Source organism: Sinocyclocheilus anshuiensis, unplaced genomic scaffold (assembly GCF_001515605.1).
Source record: "Sinocyclocheilus anshuiensis isolate Anshui unplaced genomic scaffold, SAMN03320099.WGS_v1.1 scaffold914, whole genome shotgun sequence".
Classification (NCBI taxonomy): domain Eukaryota; kingdom Metazoa; phylum Chordata; class Actinopteri; order Cypriniformes; family Cyprinidae; genus Sinocyclocheilus; species Sinocyclocheilus anshuiensis.
In genome coordinates this window covers 3474967-3500905 of record NW_015539870.1, presented here as the reverse complement: position 1 = coordinate 3500905, position 25939 = coordinate 3474967, and the positions used below count along the sequence as shown (strand labels likewise).

The 25939-nt window shown below is 37.1% G+C and overlaps 3 protein-coding genes across 7 annotated transcripts in view; 2 read left to right on the top strand and 1 right to left on the bottom strand.

Moving 5' to 3' along the window:
• LOC107685132 (probable RNA-binding protein 18) overlaps nt 1-2759 on the top strand; it is a 14078-nt gene extending 11319 nt beyond the window's left edge. The window contains exons 5-7 of one of the 2 annotated variants that reach the window (XR_001633927.1): nt 841-929; nt 1149-1666; nt 1770-2759. Coding sequence is in view for 1 of the 2 variants with exons in the window: in XM_016481643.1 (XP_016337129.1) it covers nt 841-929; nt 1149-1311 (252 nt within the window). In the remaining variant the exon portion in view is untranslated. Of the gene's footprint in view, nt 1-840; nt 930-1148; nt 1679-1769 lie in introns of those variants that run through there. The other variant, XM_016481643.1, reaches the window with a different exon arrangement.
• Nucleotides 2760-4278: 1519 nt separating this feature from the next.
• On the top strand, nt 4279-19546 carry lhx6a (LIM homeobox 6a). 2 transcript variants are annotated; one of them, XM_016481639.1, is made up of 9 exons: nt 4279-4471; nt 5383-5454; nt 5919-6092; nt 9064-9185; nt 15364-15584; nt 15670-15770; nt 16970-17065; nt 17165-17339; nt 18462-19546. In XM_016481639.1, the coding sequence occupies exons 1-9, from the start codon at nt 4394-4396 to the stop codon at nt 18539-18541; spliced, it is 1119 nt and encodes a 372-aa protein (XP_016337125.1). In that variant the 5' UTR covers nt 4279-4393; the 3' UTR covers nt 18542-19546. The 2 variants fall into 2 exon arrangements, with proteins under 2 accessions (XP_016337125.1, XP_016337124.1); XM_016481638.1 differs by lacking the exons at nt 4279-4471; nt 5383-5454; nt 5919-6092 and adding an exon at nt 6986-7222.
• LOC107685130 (MORN repeat-containing protein 5) overlaps nt 4854-25939 on the bottom strand; it is a 42698-nt gene continuing 21612 nt past the window's right edge. The window contains exons 5-6 of one of the 3 annotated variants that reach the window (XM_016481641.1): nt 21692-21785; nt 4854-5001 (exon numbers count right to left, since the gene is read on the bottom strand). In XM_016481641.1, coding sequence (XP_016337127.1) covers nt 4989-5001; nt 21692-21785 — 107 coding nt within the window. In that variant the 3' untranslated portion in view covers nt 4854-4988. Of the gene's footprint in view, nt 5002-17245; nt 17321-21560; nt 21786-25939 lie in introns of those variants that run through there. The other 2 variants (XM_016481640.1, XM_016481642.1) reach the window with 2 other exon arrangements.

Genomic DNA, 25939 nt, shown 5'->3' with positions numbered 1-25939 from the left:
TCATTTAATCAATTTAAGTTTTTTTTTTTTTTTTTGGCCTGTTTTATCGTCCACCAGGTCTGATTGTTTCGAAAAGCAATAGCACCGCTCATAATGAACAATTTAAAGTATCATTTGCATATGTACAGCAGTTACATACCAAAGTTTACTTTGGTTTAGGAATTTGGAACAGCAAGCACTTCTCAACATGGGCAAACTCTTTATTATTCAAACAAAATCGATCCCAGCAGATAAAATTCCCCATTCCCCAACTCTTTAACACTTAATATTCAGTTTAACTCAATAAATGTGTCTCATTATGGAAGTTAAGTGCATTGTGAAAGCAGCTTCATATTGTCTTTAACTATATTTTCGATACATTATAGAATACATTATAGAATCCAAGGGTTGGAGTCTTGGAGAAATATTTTCTGGCAATGTCAAGTTGTTTGATAGGAGTTTTAGACAAAAAAAAAAAAAGTTTTTATTTTTTCCTCTATAATTCCTAAGTATGTGTCTTCATCAGTAGTAAAGCATTTTCTAGTGTCTCATCTAATCTCTCTTTGTTTTTATTCCCCACAGATTCCCATGAGCTATCATCATCCTTGTGGTCGCAAGGGTTGTTGGATGGACGTTTTTGAGTGGAATGAATGTTTATGACGTTGCATAGTCCAACTTTTCCCACACTATTCCAAGGGAGCATATGACTAATAAGCAGCCTACTCGTTTTTTTTTTCTGGTTTCTAATGCAACCAAATGAATTTAAGTCACTAAAGGCTCAGCAAGTTAAACAACCCCTCAGTGCATGTTGTCTCAGAAACTGTCTTGTGTCCATCCTTGTGTGTGTTTGTTGTCTTTCAGAAGTTTGAACCCTTCAGAGGGGACAAAAATGTGCCAGCCAGTTTAGAGCCTTCATCCAGTGAAGCAGAGCAGCTGCCATCCACACTGAGGTTTGGGACATTACCACTCGAAAACTCTGTTGCCTTTCGTTTTCTTCCATGTTTCGAAGTTCTCCTGTTCACTTTCCTTTCTGTTTTTGTTTTCGTTCTCAACCATTCCCTTTCCAAATGGCCCTGAGCTCACATTGACGAAAGTGGCCCATTTGGACTGGATAAGAAGGTTAATGCTCTTTTCTTTTCTCTCGATTCCCTTTCCTCTACTGTTTAAAGTGTTAATGCAAAGATCCGTGCCATCGAAGCCAAGCTGCAGATGATGGAAGAAAACCCAGATGACTATCCCGGCCCATCTGTGTACATCTACAACAAACCCCCCGATAAAAGAGACAAGAGGTCCCAGCCTTACTACAAGCCGTTCCGCAAATTCAGGAGATGACCTCTCCAACAACTGGCCAAGTGTCTCTGCACTGAGCGGACTGTGAAATGTGCGGAGATAAGCTGCTCTTGTCTCTTGGCCAGTGTGAGACTGTAATGTATTATGAGAAGAGAGTGTCCAAGACCTTCGATTGGTAGTGCTGTTCTGTTTCTCAGCCAGCGGAGGAGTCTTTTTACTGTGAAAGACAGCTGATGTAAGCAAAATCTAACCACAAAATTCTAGTGAATTTAGTTTTTCCTTTTTCGAATATTGATGTTACCCAAGTAATTGCAGTTCTTCAGGTTTTAAAGGGATAGTTCAGTTAAAGGATGACAGTTCTTTCATCATGTACTCGCCCTCATGTCATTCCAAACCAGTAAGAGGATATTTTGATAAATGTCTTTTTTTGTTCTTTTTGGTCAAGTCATTGTGGTCCAATGTTGTTTGAACCCTAAAATATCTCCTTTTGTGCTCCGCAGAAGAAACAAGAGTACGGGTTCGAAAAAACATGGAGGTACATAAATCATGACAGAAATTTCATTTTTGGCTGAACTATCCTTTTAAGAGTTCTGCACCTCTTCAAAATCTCAATTTACATCCCTTTCTAGATACCCTTTCTGAATATACAGTATCTCACATTGATTTTTATTCACTTGTAAACTGCCCAAAAGTGTTGTTGTGTGTTGTGAGTCTTATGATCCTAAATCTACTACTCAGACTTTCCCATTCTTTGTTACACTGTTGTATGTGTAAAGGAAGCACAATATTTAGCATTGTTTATTTAACTATTAATATCTTGCCTTTTTAAGTCTAAAGTGAAAAGGGCTTTTATCATATGATCTGGAGAGGGGGCATCACAGTTGATGTCATGAACCGTTTTGATCAAGTGTAAATATCCAGGTATTTTGATAGATTTTGCTCCTGTCGTGTCCAAAATGAAATGAAACGGTGTTCAAACTGTATTCTCGTGCTTTTATTTGAAATTGACATGTTTGTTGGACATCGCTTTGAACTGTCTGTAATGATCGATAATAGGCTAGGGCTGTAGTGACAATTTTTATAGCACCGTTGTCTCAGTAGCCTACGTTTATTTATAAGACTGCCACCGTTTTCAATTACGAACAGGCCTAGTGATGAGTATACCGTAGTTATAGTCTCTTCCCATAAGCAGAATTTAATTCAATATCAGTTGAACCCTAAAATAATCTGTTTTCTTATTTATTAAAACTCGTTCGTTTTTAAATTCGGATTAGCATGCGTCATTAGCGGACTTTCATGCCAATATAGCGAATCTGACCCCCTCTCAATTTCATTTTATTCTATTTTATTTATTATTTTTGAGTTACTGGGTTCATTTATTTTTCGACACTACCTTTCCTGATGTTTGTGATATTAAAATAAGTGGTCACATTGACTAACGAGGCAAGTTAACGCCATGTACACTTAAAAATAAAGGTTCTTCATTTGCATAGACGGTTCTAAGAAGAATCTAACATCCATGGAACCTTTCCCTTGTACGAAATGTTCTTTATAGTAGAAAAATGTTCTTCACACTATAGGAAAAAAGTTATTTGGAAAACCAAAAATATTCTTTTTTTTTTCTCTCTAAAAAAAAAAACAACAACTTTGGAACCTTTGTGTGTTTAGAGGTAAAATAATCTGTCGGTGAATATGGTGATGTAACTAAATTCTGCAAGGTAGCGTCACTATTATTCCTCTTTTATTCGTATTCATTTCCAAACCCCGAACAACAACAGGCTTAGTTCAAATTCAAATGAAAGACAAGTAATAACTGCTGCTCCCATTGAACCGGAGCTCTTTCCTTTCTAATCTCTTAAATCTCATGCAAGCCTTCATTCTAACAATATACGTGAATATATCCAGACGATATTTTCCTCGTAATGCAACTGTTGCATAAGAGAGAAGGTGTGCGCCTCTCTCTCTACCTGAATATTGTCTGATGGAAAGTATTTTTCCGCTGTTTCTCCCCGACATAATAATAGCATGACGGGTTCAGGCTTGGTAAAGGATATAATTTTGTATCTCACATGCCCATTTTAAACCAATTCAAGAAACAGATGACATTGTGAATGCATAGTTTGCGATACAGTCAACTGCATAAAATATAGGCTACATGAACGATTTTGTTGCAACATAATAGACCGAATACGACACATAGCTAAGTGGACTTCTTAACAAATAAAATCAATAATATAATCAAAATGATGTGCGTTCGGACATTTCATTGCATTACCAGGAAGAAATGTCTTTTTGTTGCTGTCAAAAAAACTTGCAGTACATTATTACCAATCCAACTATTAAAACAATTAATGAATAACATTCTGATGTTCAAATAATGTTTTTTTAACGAATTCAGTATAATTCATTTTGTTTTATATTTTATACTCTATATAAACTGGAAAATCGTGCATATTTCTTATTTTATATTCCAATTGATTAATCTATGAAATATTCTTAGAAATCTTTCAAATGTAATTATATTCATATATTTTTGTTTTTGTAATTAAATCTCAATACACTCGACACCAATAACAGCCCAGATAACGACTTAGCCGTCCACTATCATTTTTAATCGCTAATTTGTCAGACAATTAAAGCCCAGACATCATGCAAGGTTTCAGCATTACAAAATGTCGATACATACTCAGGCCACATCTCTTCCCTCCCCTCTGATCTGTAAACTTTCAGAAGGTAGGCTGTGCTCTGACTGCCTATGAGGAGAGCAGGAGCAAAACCTGCCAGCCCCTCAATTTTCTCCACTTCCTGTACTCGAGCAACTGCATCCCAAAAGAGGGAAAAAGTAGGAAATATCCTGCGAACGGTTCTCAATAAGGCGTCCCGACGAACCGCTGGCGCTCGGCGCGTCTGCTGCCGCTTTACTGACCTATCACGAATGTCAAGACTTGCTTTAGACGTTTTTGTTAGTTTACCGATCGTTACTGTCGTTATTGATTGCCCGTACGGAAGGAAAAGGCGAACTGGGTTCACATCAGACCGATTTTGACCGCATGGGATGACACATTTTTAACAGAAAAAGCTTAAAGCAATTTGAAGATATCGAAAGAGAAGGTTAAGCCGTCAAATGTATTGGAAAAATGAGGCTTTGGCCCCTCTATCAGAGGGAAATCAGTTTCTATCCGAAGGAATTCCTTCAAAACAGGTAAGACTTTTATCGTATCCTATTCAAGTGTGGATGATAATGCAGTTATGCTTATTATTTATTATTCTCCATTTAATTGCATGGAAAGAAAATGTTGGTTTCAGTGGAGAAGTAGCCAACATGTTGCTCGATGTGAAAGTCCTCTATATATCATCTCCTGCAGCCTGTAGCATCTTCACCTTGAAGTGATGTCATGAGAATCAGGACCTGTTCTGAATAGTGTGATTTGCGGTCCATCCTCTTCACATGCCAAGTCTGCAGAAGAAAAATTAGATTTTAATTACTGCTCGTATCCTATTCAAGTGTGGATGATAATGCAGTTATGCTTATTATTTATTATTCTCCATTTAATTGCATGGAAAGAAAATGTTGGTTTCAGTGGAGAAGTAGCCAACATGTTGCTCGATGTGAAAGTCCTCTATATATCATCTCCTGCAGCCTGTAGCATCTTCACCTTGAAGTGATGTCATGAGAATCAGGATCTGTTCTGAATAGTGTGATTTGCGGTCCATCCTCTTCACATGCCAAGTCTGCAGAAGAAACATTAGATTTTAATTACTGCCATTAAAAATCAAATTTGCAATTCTTTGGGTGGCCCGTTGCTTTCTCTGATTGGCAGTTGAAATTGACACTCTAGGGTCCTCTTATCGCGAGCATTTCAAGCTATTTGTAATTGCAGGTAGTTTATTTTTTTTCAGCTCCCTGGATAGCGTGGAAATACGATTATGGGAAAAGGCACGGGTTAAGTGTTGGGGGGGAAAGAAATCCAAATTGAAATCGCTTCATTAAAACAGCGGCTTTTGTCGCGAGGCTCTCAATGCACAGTTAAAAGCGTTTTTATTGTTTTTGGACGCATATATAGAGCAGGGACCATGCCTGACATGGAGCACTGTGGCTTGACTGTGTTGTAGGTGATCTCTCCAGACTCGCACAGCACACCGGGAGCATCGCGCTGCGTGGACGGACAGCACGGACGCGCGATGGTGAGTTTGCACGAGGAGCGATAATGCGTCTTCTTTGCGTCCCTGCGAGGTCAGAGAGTTTTGCTTTTGCAGAAAAGGCCTTCAGCCACAACATAACACTCTTTACTGATGTAATGCATGTTGGTGGATTATTTTAACTTGGACTTGTAAACAGATTTTATATTATTGCGCTTAGAGAACGCTTTAAATGTCACTGAATTTCCTCTACATATGTTAGAAAGTGTTATTTCCAAGTTAAAACGACTATTACATGCTTTCCCACTTGAGAAGAGTTTCGATTTTCTTCATCAGTAATTACATTCGAAATGTTCGAAAACGTGTAGCAAATCACTGACGGGTTTTTTTACGTTTTCAGTTTTACAGTGGGTTGATTTTTTTTTTCCCAACAGAATATTCCTGTCAATAAAATAACCTTCTGAACGTCATACTTTCGAGTTTAATATTGATCTCTGTGGCTCTTGCAGTCGCAGTCTGACGGAGAATCTCACAGGTCTAACATGGAGAAAGACGACACGCGCTCTTCGCCCAGTCCGCCCTCGACTCCGTCCATCTGCTCGCCCGCGTCCAGCGCCTCCTCCACCGGGAAGAACGTGTGCGCGAGCTGCGGTCTCGAGATCCTGGACAGATATCTGCTCAAGGTACGAGAGGGCGTGAGTGTGTGTTTGTGTCTCATGTGACGAGTGAACTGACTTGAATAATATTAGTGTTTGGACTGGAACTTTTCGTAAAACGTATGAAGACAAAATTAGTTGGAACGATTTTTCTTTGTCTGAATTGTTGCTTTCGTTATTTTTTATATTGTTTATTATTAATTATCTGTATTAGCTCTGCATGTTTGCACTCTAAAAAATGCTGGGTTGTTTCAACCCAACTTTGGGTCAAATATGGACTAACCCAACTTTTGGGTTAAATTTTTCAATTACATTTTCAACCCAAAAGTTGGGTTAGTCCATATTTGACCCAAAGTTGGGTTGAAACAACCCAGCATTTTTTAGAGTGGCATATATAGAGCAGGGACCATGCCTGACATGGAGCACTGTGGCTTGACTGTGTTGTAGGTGATCTCTCCAGACTCGCACAGCACACCGGGAGCATCGCGCTGCGTGGACGGACAGCACGGACGCGCGATGGTGAGTTTGCACGAGGAGCGATAATGCGTCTTCTTTGCGTCCCTGCGAGGTCAGAGAGTTTTGCTTTTGCAGAAAAGGCCTTCAGCCACAACATAACACTCTTTACTGATGTAATGCATGTTGGTGGATTATTTTAACTTGGACTTGTAAACAGATTTTATATTATTGCGCTTAGAGAACGCTTTAAATGTCACTGAATTTCCTCTACATATGTTAGAAAGTGTTATTTCCAAGTTAAAACGACTATTACATGCTTTCCCACTTGAGAAGAGTTTCGATTTTCTTCATCAGTAATTACATTCGAAATGTTCGAAAACGTGTAGCAAATCACTGACGGGTTTTTTTACGTTTTCAGTTTTACAGTGGGTTGATTTTTTTTTTCCCAACAGAATATTCCTGTCAATAAAATAACCTTCTGAACGTCATACTTTCGAGTTTAATATTGATCTCTGTGGCTCTTGCAGTCGCAGTCTGACGGAGAATCTCACAGGTCTAACATGGAGAAAGACGACACGCGCTCTTCGCCCAGTCCGCCCTCGACTCCGTCCATCTGCTCGCCCGCGTCCAGCGCCTCCTCCACCGGGAAGAACGTGTGCGCGAGCTGCGGTCTCGAGATCCTGGACAGATATCTGCTCAAGGTACGAGAGGGCGTGAGTGTGTGTTTGTGTCTCATGTGACGAGTGAACTGACTTGAATAATATTAGTGTTTGGACTGGAACTTTTCGTAAAACGTATGAAGACAAAATTAGTTGGAACGATTTTTCTTTGTCTGAATTGTTGCTTTCGTTATTTTTTATATTGTTTATTATTAATTATCTGTATTAGCTCTGCATGTTTGCACTCTAAAAAATGCTGGGTTGTTTCAACCCAACTTTGGGTCAAATATGGACTAACCCAACTTTTGGGTTAAATTTTTCAATTACATTTTCAACCCAAAAGTTGGGTTAGTCCATATTTGACCCAAAGTTGGGTTGAAACAACCCAGCATTTTTTAGAGCGTGGGGTCTTATACACCGCGGCCAATTTAATAGATCGAAAAATATAGGCTACTTAAAAGTGATTGACTAAATAATTGATTAACATGATGTTGTCTAATCGTATGACGATTACTGATTCTAAACAGATTTTTGATGAAACGCTTCAATAAAAAATAGGATACTTAGCTTTGGGTCGCATAGCCCTTATGTATGAATTGAGTAGGCTAAATATATATAAAAAAAACGCAATTTATTTGTTTTACTGTTCTTTCTACAATGTTTTTATTTTTATTTTTAGCTGAGGTCAAACTGATCAGAAGCAGAAACGTTAGGCTATTAGATCCAGTCACATTTCTGGAAAAAAATGCATGCCAACTTTGATATAACAGATGGGTTCAGGTTTCTGTAATGTCTGCATGTGTTTTGGTTTGGTCAGAGGAGCATAATATAATAATGTGAAGGGGAAAAGAGGTTAATTTCGAATTTGCTGTTATTTTTACACATCGTATAAAAAGTAGGCCTAAATCTCAGCAGAACATGATGGATAAAAATCTTGCGAATATTTATTTTTAATCTCCAGATAGGCCAGATAGATTTAGCTTTTTCAACGAATAAATCGTCTGCATTTTGCTTTCTAAAAACGAGCAGCCGTTTTTAGTGGAGATGCTGACAGGATCGCTGTGCATGTGCTTGGTTTTCAGGAAGTGTGTGTGTTGCGTGTGTTGCGCGTGAGCACTCTCCCTCTGACCGTCGTGTTTTGCTCTTTTGCGGAAACTAATAAAACAGTGCGTGAGTTTATTACAATTTATTCAGGATGAACGAACCTAGACCCCTTTTTTATACATTTTCCTTTTTCTCAGCTCTTGGGGTTTAATAGTCTGAGAACATAATTATACTTCTTTTTTTCGACAGAATCTTTAGATAAATATTTCTAAGATGCACCTCCCGTGTGTCGTAAATGTTCCAAAGAAAACATGGTTAAAATCATCATTTTAAATCCCAAATTTTTTATTAAAATAATGAAATTTTAAATTTCAATAATCACAAATTTCTAGACGGAATATGTTGCAAGTTTGATTAACATTATTAATTATACATTTTTATACATTTGTTGTCCGCTTGCAACATACAGCAAAATAGGCTGCTTAATGTGCACACATCTGCATTTATACACCAGCGCAATTCAAATGAAATGTTCACAAAATATGTGGCAGAATCTAATTTTAAATCACAACTTTAATTGTAAACAAACAAAACCATTTCCTATAGCAGCCTATCGCATATTTATATGGCAGTCATTTTGAGACATATAGAAACACGTGTGTGCGGTTCGACTTCATTTGAACGCATATTGACATTTCATTTTATAACACATGAACGATTAATTTTATGAAACGCAAAAAAATACAAGTACATAAAGGTAGCCTTTTTAAAGAAAAAATATGCAAATTTCATTATTTTCCATGATTATATTTTCATTTGGGCTGTTCTGTTTGTTACAGGTTAATAATCTGATCTGGCACGTGAGGTGTCTGGAGTGTTCCGTTTGCAGGACGTCACTACGTCAACACGGCAGCTGCTACATTAAAAATAAGGAAATCTTCTGTAAAATGGATTATTTCAGGTAGGGTAAGTTTTTCACTTTCTGTCCTCAGAATTACCAGGTGCGCATATAAACGAAACACTGCGTAATTGTTTATGGTTGAAAATGCCTTGCGTGAGTGTGGCGTGTTAGGGTTTAATGCTAAAAATACGATTTTGTTTTTTCATTTTTATTTATTTAATTTTTGCTTAAAAAGTAGCGGTCTAATGTTTACCACAACAAATAGCCTACATATAATTATACTACGCCGTGTGTAATTTAGTTAATTTTCCAGTGATAAATTCAGTGAAAAAAGACCTCATACTTTAAAATATGGCTAACATCATAAAACGTCATACTCATATCAGTCGATTTATTAGAAGCATTTCGCATTTGTAGTTAATTTATTCATAAGTTAGACAATTTTATACTTGTCTGCTCTAAAGCTCCATTAGAACTACGTTTTATATTCTAATAGTAAACAAAAATTATTGATCTGAGACCAAAATAATAACGTTGTAGCTTATTCTAAGTAAATATTTGACAACTTAAAATACTTTAATTGGTGTTTCTGATTCAGTCATATTAAATCATACATTTAGATGTTACCACATGAAGCACATTATTGCTGGGTGAAAAAAAAAAAAAAAAAAAAAAATTTACTGCCTACAAAAGAATGGTGTCAATCGTAGTAATGAGAGGTATAAATAGTACTTGATTACTTTATTATTAGTAGAGTTAAATTGGCCAATATTTCCTTGTATGCAACTGAATAGTGAAAGAAATCAAACACAAGTTACATAATTCAGTCTCAGAAGTATCAAGCTCTGGGTTAGATCCAGTAATATGCTGATGGGAAGCGATGGAGGTCTGACAGGGAAGCTTTGCATTGAGGCTAGAAGGGCTGCGATATGGCATGATTGCAGAGCACTCAGCAAGGCCTGTGAATGGCAGTGTGATATTGGCCAGCCTTCCCTGCTTATTGCCCGTCAATGTGAATGACTGGCCCCTTTAAAGTCAATGCTGTGTTGCAGGAGAGGGTTTGTTTTCTACGTTAAGGCCAATAATCTGAAGAGATGCTCCACGAGATGGTGCATCAATGCCATGATCTTCACTGAGCGGTTGTGTTGAGTCTAGGGCGTCAGGATCTCTCAGGCTGTTTAATCCACAAGAGATTACAAAACTCTGAGAACTTTGGCACAGAAGATGTAGAAAGGAATGCAAGAAAACTCCACAAAGTGGATTTTATAGGGGATTATGTTATAGATCTTATTACGGACAAACCCATATTCTGAAGATGGTGAGTTGCGGTTTAGTACAATAGAAATCTGAAATGACGGCAGTTAAATGAAATGGAGAAGGGTTTTACAAATTCTTCCAAACGATTAGTAGTATTGCATTAGCATAAATATGCGAACAATATTCATATTTCTTTTAACTGACCTTGAAATTTAAAGTGTGATTTGTAGCTTGTAATAGTTATAGAAAACGAATAAATAAAAGAAAAAGATACATTCAGATAAATTGGATACTGGAAATGAGCATTTATTTAATTTTCCAGATGTTTAAAATAGCTATATATACATACAAAAAGTTGTATTCTTTTAACTGTATTTTATTTTATATATTAATGTGATATTAAAAATATTAATATATGTATCATTGTTCCTTGAGTTTTGTATGTCAAAGCAGCAACCTTAGAGGTTTATGTTGATTTTGGCATAGCAAAATACAGCCTCAGATTGAAGCGTTTTTCCCTAATTATCTGAGTTAATCAGGAAATGTAATCGTATATATTGTTAACGTTTTTTTGACATGGAATCGCAGGAACATCCCCGGCAGCGAAATACTGATTGACTCGCATTTGCCTTCAAAAAGAGACAGTAATAGCTCCATGCTTGTGGAGTCGGTTCAGTGATCTGAAGTAGACTGAACATGTATTTTTCTCCAGTGGCATTGAAACATCCCTCTTGTCAAGTCTTCTGGAAATAGAAGTGTTTCTTGGTTGGCCAATAAGCGGATTTCACCTTTTTTTTTTTTTTTTTTGTTTGTTTTATTTTCTCACAGCTGCAGATGGATTTATTTTTTTTTTTTTTTTTTTTTGTCTGTTTGAGTCTTGATACCCATTTCTATATATTTTATATAAAGAGGTTAAGATCATAACCACTAGCAGATACTAACCACTATGCCACACGGTCAAATTATTCTATGAATCGGTTTGATTAGAAATAATTTGTTTTCTTTGTCCATTGACATAATAAGTAGACTTGTGATTGGTGGACCTGTAGCACAAGCTCATGAACACATTGCCATGTTTGTATTTGGCAGCTGGATTGTTTCGCTGGTGCTGCACAACACTAATAGAAGACGGCCATCGTATGCTTGGAAGAAAAAGGATCTCCATCGATTTCTTGCAAAAAAAAGAAAACAAAACATAAGGAGATATGTTTCATTTGTGTTAGTCTCTCATCTGGGCCAGATTGACAGCTGCTCTAATAGAGTGTAATTACAGGAAATCAAAGTGGGTTTGCTGTGTATGCGAGGGGTGGGGGGGGGGCAGATCTGGCGGTAAGGGTCAGAGCCGAGACTGTACCTACACTAAAAAGAAACCGCCACAAAGGCATGAGCATCAGGCCACACAGGAAGTCAGAGGAGGCTGTTAATCAGAGGAACCAAAGGATAAGGACAGGGTGATGGAGTACGGCGGTAACCCGAGTGGGTTTGTGCCGAGCTGCGATCGCTAGATTTGGAGGAGATGACGTACTGTATGCGCGTACAGGGCTCCTTGTGTTTAAATGCAAACAGAAGTAAACAGAGCTTGTGTAACTCATAACTTGGTGGAGAATGCAGGAAATTATATGAGTGACTGAAATTACAATGGCAAAATGAAACGTGTTTTTTTTTTTCTGGTTAACAGAGGAAAAAATGGCTTCAACAAATGGATATGTTTGAGAATGAAAAATATTTTTTCTGTGGATGAGTGCTAAGGTCGCTAGGTTGTCTGAAACCAAAAAAAAAAAAAAAAGGTTGTCTGAAACCTCATAGTATCTGCTAGGTACTACATTTGGTTTGATATTTTGGCTGTGAACATTCAAAAAGTATGTTTTATATAGAATAAACGTTTAGCATGAATAAAATTCAGACGTCTGGCGTGTTGTTACTGTCATGTGACCTACGACGTCAGTTGCGTCGCTTCACTGTCATCCACGAATCCTGTCCCATGGCCTCATGGGATAGTCCATCGAATGCACACTTCAGAAATTCGACGGAATTAGTAGTTTATTCAGGTACTGTTTTTCGAATACTATAAATTTGGAGGTACTATGTTTTTCACATACTATTTAGTGTGGAAGTAGGCTTTTTCAATGCGTTTTTTTCGAAGGGACCTGTGTGAATTTCTTTCTTATGTTGAACACAAAAGAAGATATTTTGAAGAATGTGATTACTGAACAGTCGCTGGTAGCCACTGAGTTTCATAGTATGAAAAAAATACTGTGGAAGTTAATGGCTACCAGCAACTGTTTGGTTAGACACATTTTTCAAAATATCTTCTTTTGTGTTCAACAGAAGAAAGAAATTCATACAAGTTTGTAACAACAAGAAGGTGCACGAATGAATGAAATTACTGTTTTTTTTGCAAACTAGATATAAGTCTCTATTATGCTTTCTAGATATGGCTGACATATGTCTACCTTGTTTCTCGGACAGTTTAGTCCACCAATGCAAACGCTAAGGAATGGAAAAGCATACCTCAGAAAGTCGTAAGATTTGCGGTATTATTTATGCCTGTTTCACAAGCAGTGGAATGGGACGAGTTACATAACAAATTCACGGTTCGGGGTTTTGAAAAACCACCATGAGCAATAGTAATAGTGATGCTCGCCGTAGCAAACACCACTAATATGTCTCCGCAGTCTCTGAGAGGGAGATTTCCCCCAGATTATAATACTCCGAGAGTATATCAAATTTAATCTACCGAATTTCTACTTCCACAAGCTTCTCTTTTCCAGCCAAAGGTGAATTCCTTCGATGCTGAGGGAAACGCTTTGCGGCTGCCGGAATTTTTCCCGGCGAGTTATGATCTGCAGCACAGAAATAAATCCAGAATAAGCACAACAACGCACAATCAGACATGCGGCAGATCTGAACAAAAACAAAACCCCCTTAAGATCTTTATGGCTTTTCTGAAAGGTTTTGCGGTAAATGAACTGCCATGACAGATTACGGCTCCGTTCCACAATGTTTCTCCTCTAAACACACGTCTGAAATGCATCATTACTCAAACGTTGTATTCTTTGTCTGGAATGATGCTGTCAGAATATGGTGTGCAGTGTACACAGAAAGCCCTCTGAATGCTTTTTGCAGGCATTAATACGTGAGGTGTGTTTTATGTGTCGATACTTTGCACTTAAGTGGACTGTAAATATATTTTTTTAAATTTTGATTCAGGTTTGTTTTTGCTTCTTGGCTCATCCTGCTCAAGTGCTGATTGGCACAGACAAATTATTATACACACACACAAGTGCCGGTCCAAGTTGCCTGGTTTGTTGAGCCCCGTGGGGCTCCCTGGTGGGCTATGATGTCATTTCCAGCGGATGAACGCCCCGAGGGCCCCACTGTGGGACTTTCGGGGCCAGTGTCATCATTCTTCAGTAGCATCGGGGGAAACATGCATGGCTATCTCGATATCCCGTGTTTCTGTGCAGTCGGAGGAGGTTGTGTGTGACACTTTGTTTACACAAGGGCTCCCAATGACAGAGGTGTAGAGGGGGGGTGGGGTGGGGGGGCTCAGATTCAGGCCAAAAAAGGGCCGTGCCTGGCCATCTGCAGAGCATTAGTCTCTTCTAGTCCTCTCAACACTGGAACTCTCTTTGGTCACCCAAATGTGATGTCTGGGTCAAAAAACAAAACAAAAAAAACCCCTGCATGTTCAACCAGTCAAAATAACACTTCATTATGGCAGTACTTGCTGTTGGTTTGTATCGCCACAGGGTTGTTTATCAAGTCCTGTTGATAGCAGGATAACAGAAGAGGTGCTATAAGCAACTACATGGCCATACGGCTGCTGAAAATGCAGGGCTGAATTAAATATGGAATATGTATGTGGTTTACAAATCACAGTTGGCTGAGAATGTGATGATTAACATCAGCAGTAACATCAATAACATGCAGCAACTTAACCCCATTTCTGCATCAACTTTGCAGTGTATTGTATAATTAGAATTGAACAGATGAAAAACAGAAAAGGCCAATCACAATGTAGTGTGCAAATAATTGCAATAAAGAGAACCAATCGCATTCGCAAATCTGAATGACATCATGACTAATGGTGAATGGCAGATATTCTAGTAATGTCGGTGAATAAACTGCAGAATAAATAAATAAATAATCAAACACACAGATAGATAGTAAAATAATCTGGCATTAAAAAAAAGTGTAGTTGATTAAACAAAACTAAAAGAAAAGAATTAAATGATCCAGAATTTTAAGTATGTAAAGTAAGCAGTTTCAGGTTCATTTATTGCAAACAATTCTCTATTTTTAAAAGTAATTATATATATATTTATATATATATATATAGAGAGAGAGTAAAATTTATTGCAGATATATATATATATATATATATATACATATATAATAAACTAATTTGATATATTTTTAATTATTAAAATATAGTTTAATATTATGTCATATATATTAAACAAGGTAATATATCACCACCCTGCCTTTATTAATTTACATATGTGTATAAATTACAAACCCTTTGTCCTTTACACAAAAGAAAAAGTGGAGGTGCTTTAAAAATAGACAATCTTACATGTATTGCACACTTTGTTGGATAAAATCATGAGTTTATGGATCCTATCAGCAGTTTATCAGCAGATATTTCCTGTTGACCTGCGGTTCAGAGAATTACTCGTGGTTTGTTTGTGCTGAGAGTTTTACAGCCGTGTCTGACACGCTTAGCGGTTATCTTTTGGACACGGTTCAGCCTATATCTGTATTCTGTCTTCTGCCAGCGACAGCTTTCTGTGGAGAGAGCAAATACCTGTTTCACTATGAAACTGACTTCTATTACGTATTCAGAACAAGAAGCAAAATGCACAAATGCGTCTGTCATTATATACTAGCTTATGGGTTGTAATACTAAGCACATGCGTAACATGTTTTATTGTTTATTGAGTAAGTATTGATTCTCAAGCCCTTCTCTGTCTCACAGTAGGTTTGGTACAAAGTGTGCCCGCTGTGGCCGGCAGATCTACGCCAGCGACTGGGTACGTAGAGCCAGAGGCAATGCCTACCATCTGGCCTGCTTTGCCTGCTTCTCCTGCAAACGGCAGCTGTCCACAGGCGAGGAGTTCGGGCTGGTGGAGGAGAAAGTACTTTGTCGGATCCATTACGACACAATGGTGGAGAACCTGAAACGGGCCGCTGAGAGTGGTACGTGTGTTTCAGATGCATTTCACTTTGTCTCCTTAATCTGAAAAGTTTTGGTTTTAACCACTTTTCCCGGGTTTTTACACAGGAAGCGGACTCACTCTGGAGGGGGCGGTGCCGTCAGAACAGGACAGTCAACCAAAACCGGCTAAAAGGGCACGAACGTCCTTCACTGCAGAACAACTGCAGGTAAGATGATCAAACAGTGTCTGAAATGAGGAAGCAAACCCTCTTTGTGGTTATGCCTTTGTCCAATCTGAATTAATATTTCAGTTCCATTTAATGTTTTAAACACATCTGAAACAGCACTATCAGCAAGCAACCAATATTATAATATTAACCCTACAGTATCATATTTGATATGCACATTTCTAAGGTCTCTAAATTATCAACATGATCTTGTTCACAGTCTACTACATGCTTTCTGTCGTCTGATCGATCGTTTATTCTTAGCAAGTAAAAGGCCTTTTAGAATAAGACCTCCAGGTTGTGGTTCATGAGTCTTTTTGCTTTGAAATCTTTCCTAATTTTATCAAGTAAACATAAGAATAATTTATATTGTTAGTATTTCAAGACGGACACTTACTGGACTGAAGCAACTTAGGTTTACTTGATTATCCAGATATCACTTTTTAGAAAAATCATGTTAAAATATGAGTATTAAATATGATCATCAGACTTTTGAGGAATATGTATTTGTTCATTTCTCAATCATCATTGTATTGCATTGTAATATATGTTTTGAAACTACAGAGCTTTGATAATCAAACTAAGCATTTAAATATCATCTTACAAAGACATTATTTGGGAGATCTAGAGTGAACACTGATATTCATATGCATTTTATGCAAGTAGTCTGATATACTGTTATAAATATCTCACTAATTTACAAGATATGAGAATTTTTTATCTAATTTTTTGGCCATGTACATAACAACCCTGCACAAAATTGCACATTTTTTTTGTGAACACTGATATTCATATGCATTTTATGCAAGTAGTCTGATATACTGTTATAAATATCTCACTAATTTACAAGATATGAGAATTTTTTTATCTAATTTTTTGGCCATGTACATAACAACCCTGCACAAAATTGCACATTTTTGTTTTTTTTGAGTATGAGCTCCATATTCTCAATATATCATATTGCATGAGCCATAAAAAAGCCTGATGAATCAAATATGATACTCAACAAAAAACACACATGCAAACTCTTTGTCTAAAGTTTCAAAAATTATTTTAATTTCATTTATAATTATAATTTGTAATTAAACTGTTGATATTATTTTTAACATATTTCATTATTTTTAATGTATAAATTCTTTACAAATATGCATGTCTCAGTAAATGAGCTCATGTTAATGTGAGACTTGTTGCATGCACAGGTAATGCAGGCGCAGTTTGCACAGGACAACAACCCTGACGCTCAGACCCTGCAGAAGCTGGCAGACATGACAGGACTGAGCAGACGAGTCATACAGGTGACGGAACTCTCTTAATGTTCCCTTAGTGCTTCATGCTTCCATTCAAATGCAATAAAAAGAGACGGCTTCTCTTGACAGTTGGTTGTATTTTCATAGGTTTGGTTTCAAAACTGCAGAGCGAGACATAAAAAGCACACTCCACAGCACAGCGGTCCACCTCAAGCTCACCCGCAGGCCCGCATGCCCCCCTCGCTGCCCGACGAGCTGCATTACTCCCCTTTCGGCACTCCTGAGAGAGCACGCATGGTGGCCCTGCACGGGTACATCGAAAGTGAGTGTTTCCTCAAGAGCTGCTGTCATTAAAGCCAAAGGGAAAGAAAACTAATTCAATGCCACTTTTCATTTAAATTGTTATGGATAATAATATAAAATGTTTATAATAATAATATATAAAATATATTTATTTTAGGTAACACTTTATTTTAAGGTGTCCTTGTTACACATGTTACATGTACTTACTATTATAATAGCAATTAATTATGCATAATTACATGCAAGTAACCCTAAGCCAAACCAAATCCTTACCCTAACCATATAGTAAGTACATGTAGTTAATTAATATTACTCAGTACTTATATGTATAATTACACTGTAACAAGGACACCTTCAAATAAAGTTGACACTTCTGGTCAAAAGTTTGGAATAATTACATTTGTAATGTTTTTGAAAGAAGTCTGTTATGCTCACCAAGGCTGCATTTATTTGATCAGAAATACAGTAAAAACAGTAATACTGTTACGATTTTAAATAACTGTTCTATTGCAATATATGTTAAAATGTAATTTATTCCTGTGATGCGCAGCTGAATTTTCAGCATCATTACTCCAGTCTTAAGTGTCACATGATCCTTCAGAAATCATTCTAATATGCTGATTTGATAATCAAACAGTTGAAAACAGTTGAATTGCTTAATATTTTTTTGTGAAAACTGTGATAAACTACCATTCAAAGGTTTAGGGTAAGTAAGTACGTTTATTCAGCAAGGATGTATTCAATTGATCAAGTGACATAAAGACATTTATAATCTTACAGAAGATTTCTGTTTCAAATGAATGCTGTTCCTTTAAACTTTTTTTTTCTTCGAAAGATCTTGAAAAAAACTGAATCATGGTTTCTACAAAAATATTAAGTAGCACAACTAAAACGCGAACATTGATAAAATATTTCTTGTGCAGCAAATCAGCATATTCTGAAGGGTCATGTGACACTGAAGACTGAAAATTCAGCTTTAAAAGTAGCTTTAAAGTAGTGTAGTAATGACCAGTAGTGATACACAAACAAACCAAACTGGTGGCATTTTTACTTATGTTCTCCGATCTAAACATATGTAGCGATGAATGAATATAGCTAGAGATTAATATTATGTTGTGTTTATTTTGTTTTGGTTTCACAGGCCATCCATTCTCAGTGCTCACTACACAGAGCCTCCCTCATCAGGCCATGACATTGCCGCAGCTCCCTCTCAGCCGCTAACACCCACGCCTCGCACTGACCCCTGACCCCTTCACCCTGACCTCCTGCTCCAAACCTCAGAGGTCGGATCTGGCTGAAGGAGAGGGTCATGCTCCCTCTTGCTCTTGACCTCTGAACTCGCAAAGAGAGAGACTGTTTCCTCTCTGGTTTCATTGGACAGGATTGAACTCGCCTGCATCTAGTCACTCTCGGTTAAGGAAAACCGCATACGTGACCTGTGAATTTAGGACTTTGTCACCAAGACCAGGATCTGGACTTTTGGACAAAAAAAAGACTCGAGCACACACTGTAAAAGACTAGCGCTCTTGGTGCGTCCTCTCTTCTGATTGTCTCTTCTGACTCGTGTTCAGCGTTTGGAGACTCAAAAGGAATGTAAAGTTACCAGCATCAGTGTTAAACATTTAGATTGAAAAAGGCAAAAGCACAAGAAATGTGGATGGGAAATAAATGGCATAGGACCAGGTGGTAAGACAAATTTTATCTTTTTTTCCTTGCCGAAACACACCACGATTGAACATGGAATCTGTACTAAGCCAGTGAAATGAATTTTAGCTACAGTTCAGTTAACTTTTTCTTGCTTTCTTGTTCTTACACCAGTATGCAAAGCATATGTGTTTTCTTGGGCCTAAAAAGCCAGCAGGCTTGATTTGTCCACATATTTCAATTTAAAAAATAATTGTACTTCAATTCCTTAAAGGCCTTAAAGTCCATCAAACATAACTGCAAATTGTTTTTGCAATTATTTTAACGACATCTTGTTTTGAAAGCAGATCATTTTAGAAAAGTGAAATTGATTCCTTTTAAATCCAGGTAAAATGTTAAATAATAATTTCTATAGTTTAAAAAGATGTCAAAACCTTTTATATCTTCCCTAACATTTATTCTTTTCCAAAATGAATTTCAATAACTCTCGTCATTGCAGTTTACCTGCAATCATAGCCTACAAATGACACTGATCTTAGTGTCAAATCAAATCAAATCAAATCAAATCAAATCAAATCAAAAACAGTGCTCTGAATATTTTCTACAAAAAATGTAAAGAAAATATTAAACTTGAGGATCAAGAAGGGATTATCAATGACAAACAACAGTATTTTGTGCATAAGAGGAAGACTGAGACTAAAAAGAGCACTTGAGTAAATTGTAAAGATGGCTACATGTAAAGAAAATGTACATGTAATGTATTTTTATTTAAGCAGTGTCCTGACCTTATGTGGGAGACGAAAGTGTCTGTTTCATTGATTTCTTCATACATGTGTGCCGTATATGCCTCAGCTGTGACGAGGGAGCGGGAGTGTTGTATACTAACAGATAGGAGCTGTGTACAGGTCTGAAACCGGGGGAAAAGTCTGAAATTGTAACTTAAATTTGAGAAATACATTCTTGTGTTCTGAATGGGGGACAAGGCCTCTAAATTCTTGTATTTATTATGGCAGGTAGCCTGTAAGCACTTTTCCCCACTTCCACATGTCTGTTTTGTAAAAAAAAGAAAATAAAACAATTAACTATTTCTTTGGATGTGCATCTTTTTTTTTTTTTTTAAATAAATTAAATTAGTTAAAAAACTTAAATTATTAAATCAGATTACTGGATTTTTTTCCAGAGCTTAAAAGCCTGTAAAGAACATATCTATCTATTGAATGTTGTATATATATATATATATAATTATTATTATTATTTCAAAATTACTAAGGCACCAATTGTTAAATACTTCATGAATAATTCAAATAAAAACTGACAAAATAAAGTTAACAATGAATCAGAATATCTGTATAAAAGAAACTCAATATTACATTTTCTCTAAAAAATGTTTTTTCTTTTTATATATATATATATTTTTTTTTTACACACTTATTTCTTGAAGTATACATCTAAATATGTTTCATTCACTGCCATGGTATTCCCAGCACAGTGTTTTTTGGAAGGGAACACTCTTTTATGACATTAAATGCAGATTGTATATCTGACTGTTATGATGACAAGTTAGGATAGACTATTATGGCATATACCAAATATTACAGAAAACAGATCATTTGAAAAGAATATCTAGATGTTTTTTTTTTGTCACTTTCAGTGGTATTTTTGCCCTGAGCCCTGGTTAATTTCTGTCTCTGGTCTCTGCATGGGCCAGTGTTGGGTCTGTGTGCACGAGTGAAGCAGGAAGCAATCACAGGCTGATGGAGGAGCTGGCAGACCCTTCACGGGTCAGTGTGTGCAGTAATGACTCCATCACTGATTCCATCGCCATCATATACAGGAATTCCCTGTCAGTCCACATCACAGGAATGATCTTGTATCCCGTGTTCTGTTTCAAAAGACCCACTGAGACATAATCTTTTACTAAACTATCCTCTCTTCACTCATGCACACACTTTTTTTTTTTTTTTTTTAATGCAGAAGATTTTGCATCACTTTTTTTTGTTTTCGAGCTGAGCAGTAATTTGACTCATTCACGTCATTAGAACACTGAGCTGTATTCAGTTGTTGGATGTTTTCGCAGTACTGGTCATTTGCTTGGGTAGAATACAGCAATGATGTAACATTTCTTACTTGAGTTTGTACCCAAACCCACTATTATCTATTCAAACATTATTTTGTCTTTAAAATAAACTGTATGTAATGACTTTTAAAACCTAAACTCATTGAATTATATTTTATTATTTTGTGGTTTATGTAGCTGTTCAGTTGAGATATTTTTCACTTATAATAATAATAATAATAAAAAAAAGAAAATAAAGCACATTTAGTGCTAATGCTGTGTAATAATAATGCTAACTGTAGCCTATATTAAAACTTTAAAAAATATATATATATATTTTGTACATATAAAGCTTTTGCATATAGATATACTTATAACACTTAATGCAAATTCATGTTTTATTTCTATTTTTCCATTAAGCATTCATTCATATTACATGATTTCTGTGGGTTGTAGTTTTACAGATGTCAGTTTAGTGATAATCACTCATTTTTAAAGATATTTTTAATGTGATGATATTTACTTATCACTCTTATTATCACTTATTAAAACTCTTAGTTCCGTTTTGGAAAAGAAAGCATTGGCTAAACGAATTAACGTCATAAAGCTGCATTAATATGTCATTCAGATAAACGATGGCCTGCCTGTGTGTAGCCTATGAGTGTTCTCACTTCTCCTCCAGCGTGTTGCCTCTTGGACAGTGGCCAATGAACTCATCCCAGCTCTTCCTGCAGGTCCGCACGATCCACTCGTGTTCTTGGTCGTCTACAAGGGCAGATAATACATATTTCACTCATTCTGATAAAGAAAAACGCTTTCTAGATTCATAATAAAAGCATGAAGTCTGCACGCGTAGCCTATAGTACACTTGTAAATGAGATACGTGCTATTTTTTCCTCTCGGATTGTTTGGTCAAAAATCGAGCTCCAAAAGGCATGTGTCAAACTCATTCATATGCGGTTAAAGGCAATTTACATTTTTTACGTGCGGGATGAAGACAACAATTATGAAAATTCGCTCTCAGCAGCCTACTTCACGCGGCAATCAATCACTCCCTTTTTTTCTTCCCCTTCCCAGAGATGATTCCGCAACCAAAAACAGTGGATAATATACTGCTTCTTTTAAATGGTTAAAACTGAAAGGAGTTGCTAATTGCGGAGCGCGAGGTAGTTCTGCTGCTGGTGCTGAATGTGAGCGCACAGCTGCACGCACTTGAGCGCTCACCCCCATGAACATGGCGAACTGGGCCCATTGTTGAGAACAGGTCTTAAGCTCTCTTCTGATTGTCGGTAATTGCACGCGATGGCCCTAAACGGCCTCTCCACGCGCCTCCCGCCACTTCTACCTGGCTCCCGCGCGCGGCAATTGAGACTTTTCCAGCACGCGACCGGTCCATTCTGCGACAGCTGCATGCTAACGTCTCCCTTCATTCAGTCGCTCCCACCTCACGTTCTCCACATGGAGGTCACACTCGAGAGGAACATTTCATCACTATTTTAAGCCAATTAATACCTCCGTGGACGCTTTAACCAATGGCTGATGGACAAGGTCGGTCTACAATTACGTCTCGGTAAACGGGTTTTGGTAAATGGAGTTCGCACGGTTATATTTGCACGAAATTAGCACCTCAGTACTTATTGTTTGCCTGGCATTCATGCACTTGCTAAATTCATAGGCGAATACAATCCTATTTCAGAGCACACGTGTCACTCACATCAAATCTACTGCAAATAAATCAACGTCCGTATCAGTTTTCGAGGGCTGAAAGGGTCTGTAAATTATACTTCTGATATGCGATTTACATGACAGCAGTGTTTCAGATTGAACTGCGTTACAGGTAAGTCTGTGTGTCCACCGTAGACCGAATAAAAGCTTACAAAAGCAAAGTTCTTATAATATAGCATATCAGCATCACAGCAGTGTAAATAGTAGCTGTTGCCTTATTGGAAACAAGCACCACAACAAAATATATCTATAGGCCTGAATATTATTCCTGCTGGAAAATTTGTTATTTGTTAACAGGCCACAAGTCATTTTATTTCAATGCAAAGTTCTGTCTTCTTGACATCTTTGGGCCAATGCACAATTTCATAAACAGTACAAGTCCTTATGGTCCCTTACAGGGTTCCCACGGTCATGGACAAATTAATGTTCAAATTGTGTTTTTCAGGCATAGAACTTTCTGTTCTATACAAAATTTTAAGTGCAATTTCTATCAAATTATTTTTAAAAGTCCTTGTCCAGTAACCACAAATGACTGGAATAGTCATTCATAAGTCATTCACAATTGCACATTCATTGTGGGAATGCTGTTTAAAGAACTGTCGTAGCCCTCGTACTTCCTCAAACTTTGCTGAAATTCATCTCCTTGAATTTCCGTAACCCATATAACCATCTATTTGTTTTCAGTACTAATGTTTAGTTCCTTTTTCTTGCATTTTTTTTTTAAATTCTGATTTTCCCCTTATCAATTTATTTACTTTTTTCTTGTCTTTTCTCTACATTTTTCTTGTTTATGTGGAAGTCTTTTTATTCATAAGTACAATCCCTTTTTTGGGAACTTTCCCAACATTTGCTTTTCCCCCCTCAGATTTATTGTAGTTATGTGCCTGTATTTTGTACAAAACACAAATTATTTCTTTGTTTCTAATAATACTCAAGTTAATTGAGCCTCCTTTCCTCATGCTCATGTTTAGCCCTCACTCAGGTGGCCTAACAAATATGATACACAGTCTTCCACGATCAAAGCCCAGGAATCAGAAGGGAAGCAGTAATTGTACCTTGTTAGAAGGTGTTTATCTCAATCCTTAAAATACAGTCAAAAAGAAAAGTGTTTCTTTCCAGAGCTGCACTTTTTTTATTAATGGCTTTAGGATCTCTGATCATCTGAAATGATTCAAAAGCTCAAGGAGCTGAGTGTGTGTATCCTCACCAGCTGGAGGATCATCTCCTGACAAGGTTTGATGTTACCTTAAAACAGTGACTAGTGAATAGTAGAACATGAACCTTTAGCAATTATCACAGAAGCAGGAAACCACTGCAAACCATATGGCTGTACAGCTTTTGGCTTAAGTGAAGTTATGTGTTACCAAAGACCAGGCGCTAAAACAAGACAAATAGTGTTGTTTAAAAAGCATAATCACTGTCAAATCTCCAAATATTTTACAGGATAGAGCAATATATAGCTTAATGCTAAGCCAAGCAATACTGTTAGTATTTTTTATATTTTACTATTGTTTGTTCTAAATCTGTTATGCTATCTATTCAGAACTTCACTTGTCCTGCAGTGGTATTGATTGATACCCTCATATGATAACTAGATTTACAAGTTTTGCCTGGCAGACAATACAACAGCTAAAAACTTTCATAGACTAGAGATCTGAATCATATCTATAGAGACCAGAATATTACAGAAATTTGGGGTGGACTCGTTTTACTTGGGCCAGTAAGTAACCACAACGACATAGCAATGCACTAAAAACCACCCAAACACTTTAGCAACCTAATAGCAACCCCCTGACAACCACACACAACATCCACAGTGAAGTTCTGAATGGCCAATCAACACTCAGAAAACTATAAAAGTCATTTTTAGTATGAAAATAAACTGTGGATAGTATATGGTCCATACATTAGCATGTCTTGACAGGTCAATCAAATTTAATTACTGTAAATAGAGTCTATCAACCTCCTTCGCTCATTTACACACAGTGTTATTAAAACTGGTTGTAAACAGGATTTCCAGTCATATCATAAACTAAACGCCTGCCTCCTACTGCCGGCTTGGCTCCAGGTAGTTTGCTACAAACGAGGCACCCTATATACTCCCTAAAGCCTATAATCCTGTTACCTCTACTGGGCAAGGCTCATTACAAACGTTCTGTGTAATGACGGGCTTTAGTGATGCCCCCACTCATGTTTCAAAGCCTTTCTAGTCAGGAAGGAAACAGAGGAATCATCCCATGTTCTTACAGCAGTCTTCCAGGCAAACCTTCCTCTCCAGGAATCTTATAGAGGAAACTGGTATAATGACAAATAGGTGTGTCATTATGGAATGATTTGGGTAATGTAATTAAAAGATTTTTTTACATATTCAGAAAAGAAAAGTTTCTGTGCAAAAGATGACACCGTAATACAAGGTGATTGTGAGTTGGTTACTTACTAGTCCAAGTCAAAAGAGCCCACCTCCCAAGTCTCTATGCTGTTCTGATCCCTAGATATGGCTTGGGTTCTTCCTTTAATGCAAGTCACCAAGTAAAAACTGCAAATCAGGTAACTTTAGACTGGAGTAGACTAGATGATTTTAGACCAATTTTTGAAGCATCATACACTAAACAACTGAAGATCACACACTACCAGACTTTCAAGTCATTCCAAACACAACAAACTCAGCTGGAGTTGGAGGTAAGTGTCGTTAAGTCAGTTAAAACGGGGCATCATACAATACAGTGTGTTCTGAAAGAAACTCAATATATCAAATACATTTGATATCCTCCGACTGGATGGGATCATAGTCTGAAGCTAAAAAATTCAAAGTGTGTGCCCATCATGCACTACAAGATTTTTTATATGTCAGCTCCAGCTGCCCAAAATCATCATACTGTCTCTGACATTTGGCTACTAGTAGTGACTCATCCAGACTTCAAACTGGGGCAAAAATCTGGGCAAAAGTCATTTTGGTGTTTTCCAGCTTACCTCTCCTCAACCAGCTGCAAGATTTAAGGTATTGTTCAACACAAACGGTAACACGCCAATGTTGAATACTTGGGGTTGGAGGTTTAGAACAGACAATAGTGAAAGAGCAAATACCACTAACTATCAGTGGCGGCTCGTGGGTTTTAAAATAGAGGAGGCATACTAATTGTATTGGTCTGGGATCCCTGCCGATTATTATTATTATTATTATTATTATTATTATT